The 16,574-nt window shown below is 35.1% G+C and overlaps 1 protein-coding gene across 2 annotated transcripts in view; it reads right to left on the reverse strand.

Moving 5' to 3' along the window:
* The window catches only part of LOC136027195 (3-ketodihydrosphingosine reductase-like), a 50,096-nt gene extending 36,748 nt beyond the window's left edge, over nt 1-13,348 (reverse strand). Inside the window, exon 1 of one of the 2 annotated variants that reach the window (XM_065704211.1) lies at nt 13,182-13,348. In XM_065704211.1, coding sequence (XP_065560283.1) covers nt 13,182-13,307 — 126 coding nt within the window. In that variant the 5' untranslated portion in view covers nt 13,308-13,348. The remainder of the gene's footprint in view (nt 1-13,181) is intronic. The other variant, XM_065704212.1, reaches the window with a different exon arrangement.
* Nucleotides 13,349-16,574: the final 3,226 nt, after the last annotated feature.

Raw genomic sequence — 16,574 nt, forward strand, 5'->3', positions numbered from 1 at the left:
GTAAATTTCTGTACTTCGAGGTGATAGGCCGTTTCACGAGCTAGCCTTCCACCCTTCCGATTTATCAGCCTTCCACCCTTCAAGTTCTGATTTTCTCAAATTTATCAGAAGTTTGAAAGGGTAATGTGCCAAGCGATTCTCAATGTTGATGACTATGCCTTAGATTTCCAGCTTTCTCTTACAGAGTTGCATCTTTCAAAATGTGCTACTTTTAAAATATATCTACTTCGAGCTATTTAAATTTTATCCGACCTCCTAATTGCCTATTCTGCAGTGCTAAAACTAATGAACCTAGTTGCTACTTTACCTGTGACCACTGCCTCTAATGAATGATTCTTCTCGGCATTAGGGCGCGTGAAGGATTATCTGCGATCAACAATGGGAAATGACAGACTGAGTAATCTCATGATCATGACTGTTGAAAAAGAGGAAATACTGTATTTGGGTAGATTAGTCGACGACTTATCCAAACAACCAAGTCGCTGCTCGTATATTCGCTCAATCTTGTTCTTTTTTGTATCTCCATTAAGGAATTGAAAAAAAATCACCCCGGGGGGGCGGAGCTTGAATTTTTTTGAAGTAGCGCTACTAAAAGGCCATCAACTTGGTATACTTTAAGTTAATGAAAAATATTGACTGAATACAACACCTTTTATACAACATAACATCGTTGCAAGACTATCATATATCTTCTTTGCTCTTTAAATGCATTTGAATGGGCGTCACTCATATGATTTTTTTTTTCAAAATCAAGGCTCTTAAGTATATTCAACTGAAGGGTGCAAGTCCTGCCCATGACCCATCAAAATATTGCCATGTCCCACCTTGAGAATCACGGCGCTAGATCAAACCTAGATCATATTAAAGCTTCAAACACATCACTCATGATTATTCTTGTCATTGTTTTGGATGATAAAATTAAGGATGGTCACCTGCTTTTAATTTGTGATTATCTTAACGAACTTTTTCCACTTGAAAAGTTTTCAAAGAAAAGTAATACCAAAAATGAACAAAAGTAAAGTCCAGTAATCTTACATACGTAAAACTACGACAAATCACAATAAATAAACAAATGAAGCCCAAAATGAACAAAAATTACAATAAATAATAGAGTCAAACTCAAAAGAGAGCAAAAATTAACATGAGTAGCGCTGACAGCCCTCATGCCTTATCCAGACCAAAACATAATTTGCACTTTACTGAAAACAAAATACATTTTAAATGTTTCCACTTTTTTTTTATTTTTAATAAATAAAAAATTATCAAAACCTTAATGAATAAATATCAGTATATGTATATTAAACTAACAATCCGCGGTATTTTGTTGCTTTTTCCTAGAGTAGATTTCTAGGGTAAACTGTCTATCCGGGTTAATGGCGAATATCCATGTAGAACACCTTGAGAATTAGGCTTTAAGTTAATACTATCTATTTGGACGTTACATGTATGACGTAATATAACTTTGGAATTATAGGGGAAATGAACTTAGGGGTTTTTCAGGAACTTCCTGATGGAACCAACAGAAAATTCTGATGGGCGCCCATCAGAATTTCGAAAAACGCCTACAAAAGAAAAAAAGATGACATAAACAAAGCTTTAAATTCTAATAGTGCTGATATTTCAGCATTATTACAAAAAAATTTTGAACATTTTTCAAACACAGATTTGTCATCAACTAGACCCCCCACTGGCTCTTTTACAGAAAAAAATTCTATTATGCTCTCAAAGAGTGCTTATGATAAAAAAATCTTGATAGCACTGAAAATCAACTTATGTTTTTTTCTTTCTTTTTAGAGGCAGAATTTGTTTCTCCCATCTCCTCGTGGTATGAAGTTAGGTTTCTTGTTTTGTAAATTTTTAAAGTCTGACGCTTTTGTATTTGAGTACTTGCATCTTTGTCTTTAATTTTTCAGGAATATACCATATTCTTCTTAGATTTAGCGAAATATTTGCTTGCATAATCTAAATTAGCTAAGTTGTCAAATATTACAGATGTTTCAACTGCCTGGAACAATTGGTACTGGTATTGAATGGGAAGTGCTTTGTACATTTGTGAAAAAAACAGAGGAAATGTTTAAAGTAGGTCACGACAAATTTTCAATAGGAAAGATTTTAGTTCAACAGGCAATAATTTGAACATTTATTTTTCATGTCTAAATCCTAAATCAGTTTTTTTTTTCCTCAATTGTATTTCGTTTTCTAGTTTTTTCACGTGTTGTAGCACAATTTCGCTCATCCTCATGGAAGTGGCTTATGTTACAAGCTTATTCTCCCTTTAAATCTAACGTAATTGTACAATTTAATATTTTTACTTAACATATGAAGGGCTCCTTAACAAACCACGGCAAAAAGTGATTTCCCATGAAGTTTAAGTAAATAGATTTCCCTTGTTGTTCAAGCTAAGGGACGGGAAGTTACTTGAATGGGGCTCTTGGCTAAGGCAATTGTAATGGTATACTTTTTGTTTCAGTCCGACACCATTTCTAAGAGTTCCAGTCTACTTTTGTTACAATGGGCTGTATTTGTCTTTGACGAGGTTGCAACGATAAATTCGTTGACTTCCCGGCTCATCTATTGCTTTTCATTTATTTTTATGAACAAAGTCAATCAACTTTGTTCTTTTCAAGGTTTTCAAAGTGAAAATCACAAACCTTAGATTAGCTCCACTCATTTTCAGTTTATTCATGAATTAAGTTCTAATTCATGTATTAGCTGATCTGTAGTGACAGTTGCTGTAGTTTTCTGAGAATCCACAATAATTTCTTTCAGAGGAACGAATAAAAAAAAAGTCTTCCTATAAAATAAGCACAGAGCAAACTGAAAATCAAAAGCAGCAAAAAAAGTTATATGAGACAAGTCAATCTAAAACAAATAATAATCATTGTGGATAAATGAATAAAACCTGAAAGAAAGTGAAGTTAAACTAAATAATCATGTAAAACTGAATAATAACAGATATTACTATGAATAAATAAATACAACCAAAATGAACAGAAATAAAATGAACAACTAAGTAAACAGTTTTTGACAGTCTCTTGTTGCTAAAATTTCAAACAAAAAGAAATTCAAGGAAAACTCCCCCTGTGGACACCCTCCCTCAGTGGAAAATTCCTCCCTGTGTGTTAACAATGATCATTTTTATAAATTTTATAGTGTCTGAAAAATTCCCCAGGTGGACAAGTCTCTCATCTCCCGAAAAAATTCTCACGATGTGGACCCCCCTCCCCCCCATATGAGATTTCCCCCCAGAAAATTACCCTTGCAGAATGTTCCCCTTCATTAGGGAATCCATTTCATGAACCAAAAACAAGACAATGCAATGAGTCAATAATCATGAACACCATTTATTTTCAGACGTCATGCTTCCCTAAAAAGAGCTAAGTGAGACTGAACAAAGTTGTTGATTCTTTAATATATCCACCCAAGCTATCAAAGATTATATAATCTGTTCGTTTAAGAGTTCTGATTTCCTTAATCTGCCAACATAGACTTGGTTAAGATAAAATCAAACAATCTTCGAAATGCTTTTACAGGGTTTATAATTAAAGTGATTGTTATGAAAAGGAAAAAATAACATTGGAAATAAACCACTGAGAATTGGTTTGAAAATCATGATGCAACAAAAGAGAAGTTCAGCTAAGAGAAGAGAAGAACTACTCTTTCTATTTACACTCAGCCTTACACTTGTCAACAAACTGTGTAGTGTCTGGCGGCTTCATTAAGAAGTAATTTAAAACTTAGGTAAATGGTATAATTAACTTTCAATGTTGTTGGATTAAAGTCAAAGTTTCTCTGGAATTAATAATTAAGCTGCATTTTCTTTCAAGAAATATTTTAAGCCAAATTCAAGTGCGCACAAATTAAGCCTAGGTTAATTTGAGATAATCTTGCAAATGTAAGTAAAGTAGTTAATTTTAAATTGGCAGGTCTAATGGTGACAAAATTCTGCTTTCTTACCATTCCATTTTTTTATAGCTGAAAAAAATGTAAAAAAACAACCCTAGCCAATAGTAGACGAAAATTTAAAATCATGTTATGAAAAAAACTGCAAAGTGAGGAATAATTACCATTTGAAGCTGATTAAGAATGACAACTAATATTTTGATTAATCTTACATGGTATGATATTTTAATAGCAGGATTTTCTGCTATATATAATTGTAAAAGAGCCTGGCAAATATTTTCAAACAAGTTTTTTTCCATGAGGTCAAGTTATTACCTACTCCGCTTCCCAAACCATCAAAAACTATTCTAGTCAATAAGAAGATTTGTGTGGTTCCAGAAAAAATTGCAAACAGGGAAAATTGTCTCTATGAAAAATTTGGATAAAAGAAGGCTACATCAATGGGTGATGATCTCTACAAAGGTTACAGCCATGGACAAGTGCATAGGCAAAAAACTTACCTATAAGATATTAAAAATATCATTTTTATCAATACTGAACAGCAAACTTCAAAGATTTACTATACAATACTATTTAAGCATTAAGAACTTTCAAGCAATGGTCAAAGCACCCTTGCTAGGTGATACTGAAAAGTAAACTTTAAGATTTACTATACATTCCTGTTTAAGCATCAAGAACTTTCAAGCAATGGTCAAAGCACCCTTGCTAGGTGACCATTTTAGTTGTGCAAGTGTTTCTTACAGTGAAACAATGCAAGAAGCCATTCTTCTTTAGGCCATGCCAGTGGGGTTAGAAAAAAGTGGTGGCATGAAAAGAATTGTGTTTGACAATATAGTTGAAAAAGAGATCAGCGAGTTAGCAAAATCTATTCTCTTTCCCCAAATATTTTGGCTAGTGACAAACACTTGCTGATAAATAGAAGTTTTCTGCATATTATAATTAGGGCCCAATGGATATGGATTTTTGGGTTTAATACCCATATACCAGTATCATACCAATAGAATACTAACATAATCTGCTGATAAATTCCCCTCTGGAAAAAAACCTTTTGAAAAACCGTTTAAACTCTGCATTCTCTGCCCATGATCAAACGTTGCTCCCAGATCTATTACACACCAAAAAATAGCCTCAATAATTCACTGTGTGTGTATGTAATAATTCACTGTAATTCATAATAACCACTTCAACAGGCAGCTTTTTTCCTGTCAGTGACAGCCTCACTCATATACCTTTCAGTTCCCAAATAATACTATCTGCTGACTCTTCTTCCTCACTTGTTGAAGTTGTAAGCATATTATCAAACGGGCAGTCAATCAAACTTGCTGTACCTACTCTCCTTAGTTTTGGTTTTTTCTCCTCATCTATAGCAGTGGCTAATTTTGTTTTTTCCAATTCCTGATTCAATGTTTCTTCTTACAGCCACCTTTTAGTATTACCGAGTGCCTCTTGATTTAGATGGTAGGTGCTTATATCTGGGAGCCAGGAAGCAAACAAGAACAACTTCTGTGGCTGGACGTTCCTGAACTCACCATACATTTTGAACATTGCTAGATCGAGTGCATTGACAACACTTTGACTTCATTTGACTCACCTTTTCTGCTCTCTTAGCTGGTAATTCTGCCTCCCAAGACTGGACAAGCAACAATTAATGGATAATATCTGGCACCATCTTCTGGATAAGTTGCACATAATATAAAATACCAATATCAAATATTTCTTTCCAATATCGAGTAATGATACTAACCCCCATATCGACTGGCCAATATATTTTTTAGGCCCAATTTAAAATATAAGAATTTTGAATATTATAGTACTTTCTTCAGAACTTCTGTATATAGTCTTGTGCTATTTACCTGGCCCCATTAGGAAGGGTTGGGGTGCAAATGTTACAGCATTAACCATATTATTTAGAACAAGTCCTGAATGGGGAGCCTAATGGTGACACACTCTTGATATTATGGCATTTTCTTTACAGTGAAAATAATTGTATGAGAATACTATTTATGAGTTTAATTGTATATCAAATCCTGGGACCTATTTACAATTGAATATTTTAATTTGCAAATCTTTTTTTTTGTTTTATTATATATAGGTATTGATCCAAGCATCTACCACAATTCCTAAGAAGCATTTACCTTAATTCCAAGTCTCTAATTTAATGACAGCTGTGAGTTTATTACAGAGAGGTATTTATTTATTAGTATTTTACTATGCTCAACATGGACAAACACAAACATATCAGCCCAGGCAAAGACCATGATAAATGTGCTGCGCATACTACTGAACTGAATGAGGAGTCTTCAACCATTAAGTGTGACATTTGTGAAAAATGGATTTGTGTTGAATGTTTAGACCTGTCCCCTAGTGAATATAAACTGTTGAGTAAAATAATGCTGTCTCTTACACGTACATGGTCCTTCCCAGCCTTTAAAGTTAGCCCTCCTCCTCCCCCTAGTAATGAGCAGGCTATGATAGCAAAGCTAGCTTCTGTCATGGATAATACCTTGAAAATTTCCAGGGAAGGTCTAAAAAAGGAATTTGCTACAATTAGTCAATTATCCCTAGCCCTTTCCCAGCTGAAGACTGATGTAAAAGTGACATTTCTGCCCAGGTCAGTACTATTGCAAGAAGAGAATCGCACATAGAAAATTTGCTTCAATCTGTATGCTCTGTGTCAACTGTCCAGGACCTAGTGGCTTCCAAAGTGACTATAGAACTGTCTAAACTTCCTCTAGCCTCTTGACCAAGAATGATGTTTGTCAGATTTTCCAGAAACGCCAAAAAGCCAATGGAGAAGTGGACTTGATAATTTGTAAGGGTGCCAATGCTAAAAAAAACTTGCCAGCTGGAGCAATCCCCCTGACTACTCCAATGTTCCATAGATAACTCTGCCTCCTTCTATCCCAGTAAATTATTTAAGTGATTGTAGTCTTGCACCATCTAATCCTGCCTCTCAACTGCCTTACAGTGTTCATAATAAGGTTTATTTGTCTGATGCTGACCTTTCTTTTGCTTCTATTTCTATGTTTCTTCTGCATTAACTTGCTCACTTACGTTTCTTCTTTGTTATTTCACAGCACTGTATCCAACAATATTCCTAGTTTTTGGTTCCTGCTTGTACTCGTCCTGCATCCTTTCAAATGCTTACCTCTTAAGGAATGAAGTTACTTAGTTCCAATGTTGATAGCCTCCCTAATGAACTTTCATTGGTATATTAATGGTAGAGATGGATGTTGGAGCAATACAGAAGTTGCACCTTCAAACACCTTGTCAGCTGTTTCACCTGGTGAAATCCAAATCAATGGTTATTAACTCTTTTCTAGCCTGAATTCCCCACTTTTTCAGAGAGGAGTGTGTTAAAGGTTGTAGTCTCATTCACTTTAATTCTCTTACTACTGGTGGAATTGAGTCTGTTTAGATAAAAAATACATAATGAAACAATCTCAATTGTAGTGGGTACTGTTTTAGACTCTGAATCTCATTTGGCTGCTATGTTATCACTGATGTCAAATTTTGCAAGTTATGACCTTGTCCATCTGGGGGACTTTATCCTTCCTGAAATCGAATGGATTGATGGATCTGGTTTTTTAACTAGATATTCTCCTTTTTTGACTGCCATCTCTGATAATTCCCTCTGTCTGACAATTTCAAAACCAACTCATTTCAGGAAAGGGCAAGTTTCCAACATTCTTGACCTGGTTATTCTAAGCAATCCTGACCTTCTTTTTAAATATGAAATAACCACACCCATTGGTAACAGCAACCCTGCTGGAATTATTTCATAGATTTGTTTGCATACTAAACAACCCTCTTCCAAGCAGCAAAAATATTTCAATTACAAATTAGTCTCTGAAAGACTTGCCAACATCAACTGGGAACAGCTTATCACCAACGATATTGAGTAGAGTTGGTCTAATGTGAAAACTGTGATTTTGCATCCTGGAATGTCATGCACCAGAATTTTTTGGGGCTAAACAGGCCAAAAGTCTCCCTTTTTTAAATACAAAAACAAGTAAGCTAATTAATAGAAAATGTTAAGCATGGAATTGTTACAGGAAAAAGAAAACCTCTGAAAATTATGAAGTCTTCAAAACTCTTTGTTTTCCAATCCAGAGGTAATCTCGAAAGTTTTAATGATAACTTGAACAATCAGGAAAAAGCTTGACACAAGACTGTTCAACATTCATGGAGGATGCAAAGATGAATGCAGTCTGGTCCAGCCAATTTATTCAATTTGAGTGACACAAGTTCTTTTAGAACTATTGAATCATTTATCAGAATAGGCTCCATGGTATGTGATACATCATATATGGGAGGAGGGGGAAAAACAATACTGGAATCAGAAGAAAAAACAGATGCAAATTGTTGGTTCAAAATTTCAACTTTCAGCTCAGGATCAGCAACTGGTTGACTATTGCACAGGATATCAGGAACAGTGTGCCTGCTGTGACATTCGTGAGAGGTATAACGCCAGAAAGATTTCAATGGAGCATGCAAACACAGGACTAGAAAAAAGCCAAAAGTACTGCACTACAGATTTAAGGATAAACACACAGAGCTCTGTCAAAGATCCTTCTTTGAACCCCAATTGATAATGCAATGAATCAGTCTAGGGTATTATCAAAGAGTATAGACATTTTCAAAAGGTTTTGAGATGGCAGCTGCTAGAGCAATTGATCTGTAATTGCTTAACAATGCCATATCACCAGCATTTGATATTGGAATAGGAAAAAGGCAAACCTCAGTAAGGGAATCTGAAACATACTAGTGGTTAAGGAAACCAACAAAGAGCAGTGTCAACAAATGAATCAGGGAAATGTGATTTGCTGTCACTCCATCAAGTCCACCAGACTTGCTGCCCGAAAGCCCAGACAACAACTGCAACACAGACTCTGCCATTATCAGCTGCTTAACAGGATCAGTCCAAGGTTTGGAGAAGGACCTTGCCCTTTGCTGCTTTGGGATTATTAATCAAACTATATAAATTATTAATCAAACTATAAAACACCAATTAGAACCAAATTGAAGCTGTTCAAAAATGGTAAACTGGATGAAGCCAATAAACTAAGAAAGTCAATTAAAAGAGAAATTTGTAAATTGGCAGAATCATACTATAAAAATAAGCTCAAAAAATTGTTCACTAATAAACCAAAAAATTGGTATTCTGAGGTTAAAAAGCTGAGTAGCATGAGGCTTGAGTAGCTTAACTTCAACCTACCCAAGCCCCCAACTGTTACTGCCAATAATCTAAACAAATTCCTTGCTATCATTGTCCAGAGCCTTCCAGCAATGGGTGACCAATCACCAACAGGAGCTCTATCCCCTTCTTTTCCCATCTGAGATAGAGAGAAGAATTGAAAAACTAAGAAAACCAAGTGTTAGTCCTTTGGACATCCTGTTTCCTCTTATTAGTAGCTTTGGTGACTTCCTTTTTAAGCCCTTGTCTGTCCTGCTTAATGAGATTACAAAGTCTGGAGACGAATTCCAACAATGTGGAAACGGGGTTTCATAATCCCTTGGAAAGAGAAAAATGAAAAGCCTGGTTTTAAAGGCATTCTTCCTATTACTCTTATTCCTATTTTCTCAAAACTTTATGAAGGATTCCTTGCAGATTGGCTAAAGAAAAAAATCCTACCTCTTACTGACCTGAGGCAATTTGGGAATCTAAAATCCACTTCTACTTCCCACTACCTTGTTTCCCTTATTGTCCACATCCTCAAAAAGCATAATTCCTGGCTAAATTTAATATCTATTGACCTTCAGAGAGCAATTGACCTTGTTAACCACAACATTTTAATTGACAAACTTGTCAGCAAGTTCAATATTGATCCTTTACGGGTGAAATTGGTTGCCTCCGTCTTAACAAATAGATCACAGGTTGTCAAATACCAGAATCATTATTCAAATCGTCTTCCTGTCCACAATGGCATACCCTGGTACTCTCCTAAGTCCCCCCTTTTTTCAGTAATGATTTGTTGCCTTGTGAAGGAATTTCCTGACCTAACAGTTGTTGAAACTTGCTTCAGAAATTTAATAAGCAACCCTATGAGTACCCTCAATGAAATTGGAGATGGGGCCTTGGACTTAGACATAATACTAAACCCTTCTAAGTCCATGATAGTACTCATTTGTTTCCTAAAATCCTTACCCTGTTCTCTTAATCTGATTCCACCTGAAATTTCTGTGTCCTCATTTAAACTACTTGGCATCATAATTTCTTCAAATCTGAAGTGGAATATCTACATTAAAGACATCATCCATAGAATGTCTGTGTCAATTGCCTTCTTTAAGCTCCTAAATAAATTTAGCATCCCCCTTCCCAATCCTTAAGGATTTGCACATCTTTTGTCCACCTGCTTCATGAATATGCTTGTCCAGTTTGGCACCCTGGTATCTCTTTCAAGAATTAGAACAAATTTAATCAATCCAAAAAAGAGCCTTACAAATAATTTTCAAAGAAGGCAAGGTGCAATACAAACCTAAAAAAAAAACCTAGTCTGGAAACCCTTGAAAAAAGGAGGGTTTTATTGTGCCTCTGTTTTGCCAAAAATGCAATAACAAACCCTTGGATGACAAGTATTTTCCCCAAACATCACTCCCAATCCAGATTACAGCCGCCTCAAGCTGTTTCTGACCCCATCCCTATTTAGTCCCCCATTTGCTGCATAACTTCAATATATTTTTTTTCAAAAAACTTTTGTCCCCTTCATCAAAGAAAAAATGAATATAAAATCCCACTAGTTTCTATTTTTTGTTTCTTCTTTTTTTATTGGCTGATGTGCTGCCCAGGTTGTTGTACTTATTTGCTTGTTCTCCTCCCTCCTTTGTTTTTGTTTCCTTTTTATTTTTTTATATATTTTATATTTTGTTCTTTTTGTGTGTTTATTCACTTATTTTTGTCCCCCTTTTTTTGACCAGTTAATGCAGTTAAACTATTGACACTTTTTTAGTGTCCCTTTTAATTTATATGTGTATGTATGTTTGTGTATATATGTGGGTATATATATATATATATATATATATATATATATATATATATATATTTTTTTGTATTTATTTGCTTATTCCCCCTTTTTTTATGTCTTTTTTAATTCTTTTTCTGACTTTTGTTTCTTAAAGTTTAGTTTGATGAGTTTTTATCTTTTTAATTTTTAATTGACTTATTATAGTTTAATTATTGACTCATAATTGATTATTTATTATGATTTTTCATTCTTGTTGTTCCTCTTGTTGTTTTTAGCATTTTCTTTCTATTTTTAGTGCAACCATGTGATTTGTCAACTCTAAAGTCTGAATTTGGCCTTTTGTGGGCTTGTGATACAGATTTTTTTGAAATAAATTTCTAATCTAAATTATCTAAAACTTATCTACCAATGGGTAGCTAGCATGTTTAATTTTCAAGAGAACATCTTGAACCACTTGATTTTCCCATTCCTTATATCTTGATCTTACCACCTCCTCCCCCTTGCCTTCTATGTCAGAGTTACCAGCTAGCTTACAACATTCCTTAGGATATACACAAAACATGTTGAAGTTTTAACCTCACCTGAGGTTCCCAAAAAGAACATCTAAACACCTCATTTATTACTGGAAAATAATAGGGAACAAGAAATCACCTTAACAGCTCAAAATTAATTATTTTTTTTTTTTAGGAAAAAGGTAAGTACCCTTGTATGTGGAAAGATCATAAAAATATGCACTGACTGGTGTGTTAACATTTTACTTAGGTAAGTAACAGAAAAAAATTACTAACCCATCTTTTAAGTTAATCTTCTAAGCACTTATAAATAAGGAAAAAGTTGTATAGTAGCCTAAAAGATCTTCCTGGAGTGCAAAATAAGGCCCTGGATTAATTCCTCAAAGCTTCATTTACCTTGCTCAACCAGTTTGACAGTAATATGTCCCTCATCTAGCCAAGAATCTGGTAATTGTTTAGTTTCATCACAAGCTGTCTAAAATGCATATTACTGCACATAGCAAATTTCTGATGATCAAATATTGTTTCTTTGTCATTATTAAAGATGCACATCCATTTTTTAGCTATCTAAAATCCCTCTTCAACAAGACTAAAATGCATAAAGTGGGTATGGTTTTGAAGCCAAGGGAAATGTTGGGGATGGAAAATATGAATGAATAATGACACAGAAACAATATCCAATCATCATAATCTAGCTTAATGCTGTAATTCAAAAAAATAAATCATACATAAAACTAAAATATCCTCCCCTCAAACTTTTAACACCACAGATTCTTCCCTGGACTACCTGTAATTTCTGGCAAAAATAGGGTCACAGTGATAAAACATCATCAAGAAAACAAACAAGGCTTAACCAATCACCAAAAGGTTCGTCATCAACATCAACTAACAATTCAACCAATCAGAATACAGACCTTGACCTGCTGCCTGCAGGGCTCATGGACTAATTTGCTCTGCTCTATACATAATGTTACTATAAGCAAAATTGGATGTTAGTTTTGTTTGAACAGCTGACTAGTTTAAACTTGAAAGTGAATGATTTTAGATATTCACATTAATGGTTGCATAAGTTTTTTTAATTATCTTTTGACTTCCTACCATACAGAAATTACCAGTGATACCTGGAATTAGTAGCCTATTTAAAATATAATTACATTCATATTGTACAACTCCAACTTTTTCCTCAGCTTCAAAACCCTGCCCTACATATTTTTAGTTTCCCCTGGTCAACCAGAAATGGATGCACTTTTACTATTAGCATTTTTAAGTACTATACTATAGAAAATATGCTGCCTTGCAGCATAGTTTTCAGTTTAGACAGCTTGTGATGAAACTAAACAGTTTCCAAGAATTCTACCCTAGAATTTCATCTGAATCAAAATGGTAAGCTATTAGCAGCAAAAAGGGTTGGCTTTTAGCAGCACTATAATAATTATAAAAAAAAATTAAAAAGCCCTAAAATACTTAGGGCTACTTAGTCTTACCCTCCCCTTAATGTGTAAACGTATAGCTTAAGTTATATGTTTTCTGTGCATTCTCTCATGTCACTCTTTTATTTCAACTTAGTACCAATAAATTAAATTAATTGTTTATTGACAAAATCAAGAAACATATAATACAATGAAAAATGAATAGGCATGGGCTAAGTATTATTTGATGTTTGTTTTACAAAAATTTCATAGTGTTTCCTTCTCAACAGTCCCAACTGTGCATTTACCAAAAGGCTTATTATCCAATCGGAAGGAAAAAATTCAGGCAAGAACCTGCAGAGCCAGGAAGTCTAGGTAATAAGGAATCTTACAAAGACATGTTTATCATGAAACGATAACGGCTTCCTTAGGTAGTATGCAGTCCATATCGCCAAAACAATGGCAGCAATCACCCATATAACAAACTCAGTCGTTATTAAATCAAAAACTATCTTCATGTCGTAATTTTGAAGTCTCAAAGTTTATGGTTGCCAAATATAAATTTTGATGTCACTCTTCACAGAGAGGAAAAACGTCAAAATACTAATTGCAAAATGGCATTTTCCAAACTTCACTTAGCAGAAAAGTTTCTTTATTCGACCATTCCTGAGAGTCCCACGGATTTATTCTCAAATACCTTGCTTGATTAGACTCCCATAAAACGGAACAAACCGTCTTCACTTCCTGATTTTTCGCATGCCGGACCATTTTCGGTATGTTTTTGTGCCGTACACAGAAATGGGAAAATGGAACGGCAGCAGCAGTCTACACAACCCAGCTTTCCAGTTTCCGTCCCAGTTTTCCAGAAAACTCGAATGTAGAAGCGGCCTAAAGATTGCCGTGCACTTTCTAGAGGAAGTATTTTTTAAGAATTTTTAAATATTTCCGTTCCAAGTCATATGAATTGAGGTTCCTTTTCTTTCTTTTTAGTTCATGGGAAATTTATCCCAAGATAGCAATTTACAATTTGCCTCATAGAATGCACATTTGTAGTAAGTATTTATTTTCTTTTAAAACAGTACCGCATCTAACAGCTAATCGCAGCACCAATCCACCTGAGGCTAACATGGCTACGCACGATCCTTCTCCATCCCAATCTAATCAAAGCCTCCCTCTTCACACCCATCTAGGAATCTCGCATTTTTCTTTAATCTTCCCTTACGGTATTTTCACACCTCAATCGAGGACGACCAATTTTTCGTTCAGCCGTAGAGAGTTGGAAAGGGATAATCTTTGGTGATCCATCATTCTTCATTCACAGAACGTGCGCTAGTCATTTCAACCTATCTTTTATTATAGCCCAAGAAAGCGGGATTGAAGCAAACTTTTCGTAGAGACTACTGTTTGAAGTATGGTCAGTGAGTTGGCAAAACAATCCGTAGGCAATTTCTCTGGAAAACATCTAGAAAATCTTCCATCGTTTTTCGGAGTACCCATGCTTTAGAACCATATTTCACTAATGTCGTCACTGTAGCTTCCAATATGCTAGACTCGGTTGGTAGACTTATCTTCCTAGTCTTCCAAACTTCTTTCAACTGTGAGAAACTACCCTGGACCTCTGTTAATCTACATTTTAAATTTTCACTGCACCCACTGTTCTTACTAAAAATACTACCAGGGAATACTAAAGTGAAGCTTTTCCCTTAATCATTTAAGTATCGCCTAACGTCACCTTTTCATCTTCGTTTATTCCTGTCCTTAGTGACTTAGACTTCTTAACATTAATTTTATTATCTATTCTAGAGCCCTGCTTTGTTTTTTTTTGCGGGGATGATCATATCAAAGCAATGTTCATAGAAGATTAGGAGAGCACTTATTTGAATAGAAACGAAAAGTTCTAGCTCCCTTTTCACATGATCAAAAAGATTACAGGGTAATTAGCCTCTTTCCTACACCCCTTTGTACCACAAAGACATCCAACCAATTTCTTAAGCTAGTCGTTTGATTCAACATAGTTTAGAGGTCAACTAAGGTCCGATACCTTTGGGAAGGACATAACCTTCTGTAGTGCGTAGGGAAAGGGCGGTAAGTTACACAAAATACCCGGTATTCACACATAGCATCTATTTTTGGGAAATATAAGGAATTCTTTTTTAGGGAGTGGAGAATTCTCCGCAAGAGGAGTTTCCATGGGGACAAGAACTTTCGGAGGAGTTTTATTTGAGAAGTTTGAGGGAGAAGAGAAGTGAACTTCCGGGTATGATTTGAAGAATGGTCTGAAAGGAAATGTAATAAAAAAAAAAAGTTTTTTTGGATCGAAAGTAAGAAGCAGCATTGAATCTTTGGACGAACCGATATTACCGTGTATATGACGGTGGTTAGCTCTTCCTCAACCCTGACTCTTTACGCTAAAGTTAAAATTTTTTGTTACAATTCTTTAAGAACGACTCTTGAAACACAAAGGAAGTTGAATTTGAAGGAGGTGTATTGTCCAAAAACTTTAAGATTTTAGCATCAAGGTAGATGATTGGAAAAAGGCAACCTCCTATATTATCATTTGATATCAAACAGTTCGTGGTAACGAACTGTAGTAGTAAGGAGCGACTCGGCTCAATAGTAACTGAAACTCTAAAAAATGGAATTTTGATACCAATAGTTACATCAAAAGAATCGTATCTTAATGCTGATTTTAAATATATAAGTTTCATCAAGTTTAGTTATACCCACCAACAGTTACGAGCCTGATAAAATTTACTTCATTTTAAAAAAAGGGGAAATACCCCCTAAAAGTCATACAATCTTAACCAAAAACACACCATCAGGTTTAGCGTATCAGAGAACCTTATTGTAGAAGTTTCAAGCTCCTATCTACAAAAATGTGGAATTTCGCATTTTTTACCAGAAGACAAATCACGGATGCGTGTTTATTTGTTTGTTTTTTTCCCCAGGGGTGATCGTATCGACTGAGTGGTCCTAGAATGTCGCGAAAGGGTTCATTTTAACGGAAATTAAAAGTTCTAGTGCCCTAAAAAATTGGAGGGCATCTAGGCCCCCTCCCACGCTCATTTTTTCCCAAAAGTCATCGGATGAAAATTCTGAGATAGCCATTTTATTCACCATAGTCAAAAAACCTAATAACTATGTCTTTAGGGACGACTTTCTCCCCCGCAGTCCCAGTGGGAGGGGCTGCAAGTTACAAACTTTGACCTGTGTTTACATATAGTAATGGTTACTGGGAAGTGTACAGGCGTTTTCAGGGGGATTTCTTTTGGTTTAGGGGGGAGAGTTGAGGGGGGGGGGTTACGTGGGAGGATATTTCCATGGAGAAACTTCTCATGGGGGAAGATAATTTCAATGAAGGGGGCGCAGGATTTTCTAGCATAATTTGAAAAAGCAATGGAAAAATAAATATGAAAAGTTTTTTCTACTGAAAGTAAGGAGCAGCATTAAAACTTAAAACGAATAAAAATTATTACGCATATGAGGGGTTTACCTCCTCGTTATACCTCACTCTTTACGCTAACGTATTTTTAGTAATTTCAACTATTTATTCTACGGCCTTTGTGATTCAGAGGTCATTCTTAAGGTATTGGGAAAAAATCTAAGCTTTAGTGTAAAGAGCGAGGTATCGACGAGGGTTGAACCCCCTCATATACACAATAAAAACATACGAATATAGAAGGTCGTTACGTAAGTTAATTCGTAAGTTACGTATATTTTTTACCAATGAAAACGTTTGTAAAAAATTAAAGTTCTAGTTGCTGTTTAAAGTAATCAAAAACTTG

This window comes from Artemia franciscana, chromosome 5, assembly GCF_032884065.1.
Source record: "Artemia franciscana chromosome 5, ASM3288406v1, whole genome shotgun sequence".
In the NCBI taxonomy this organism is placed as follows: domain Eukaryota; kingdom Metazoa; phylum Arthropoda; class Branchiopoda; order Anostraca; family Artemiidae; genus Artemia; species Artemia franciscana.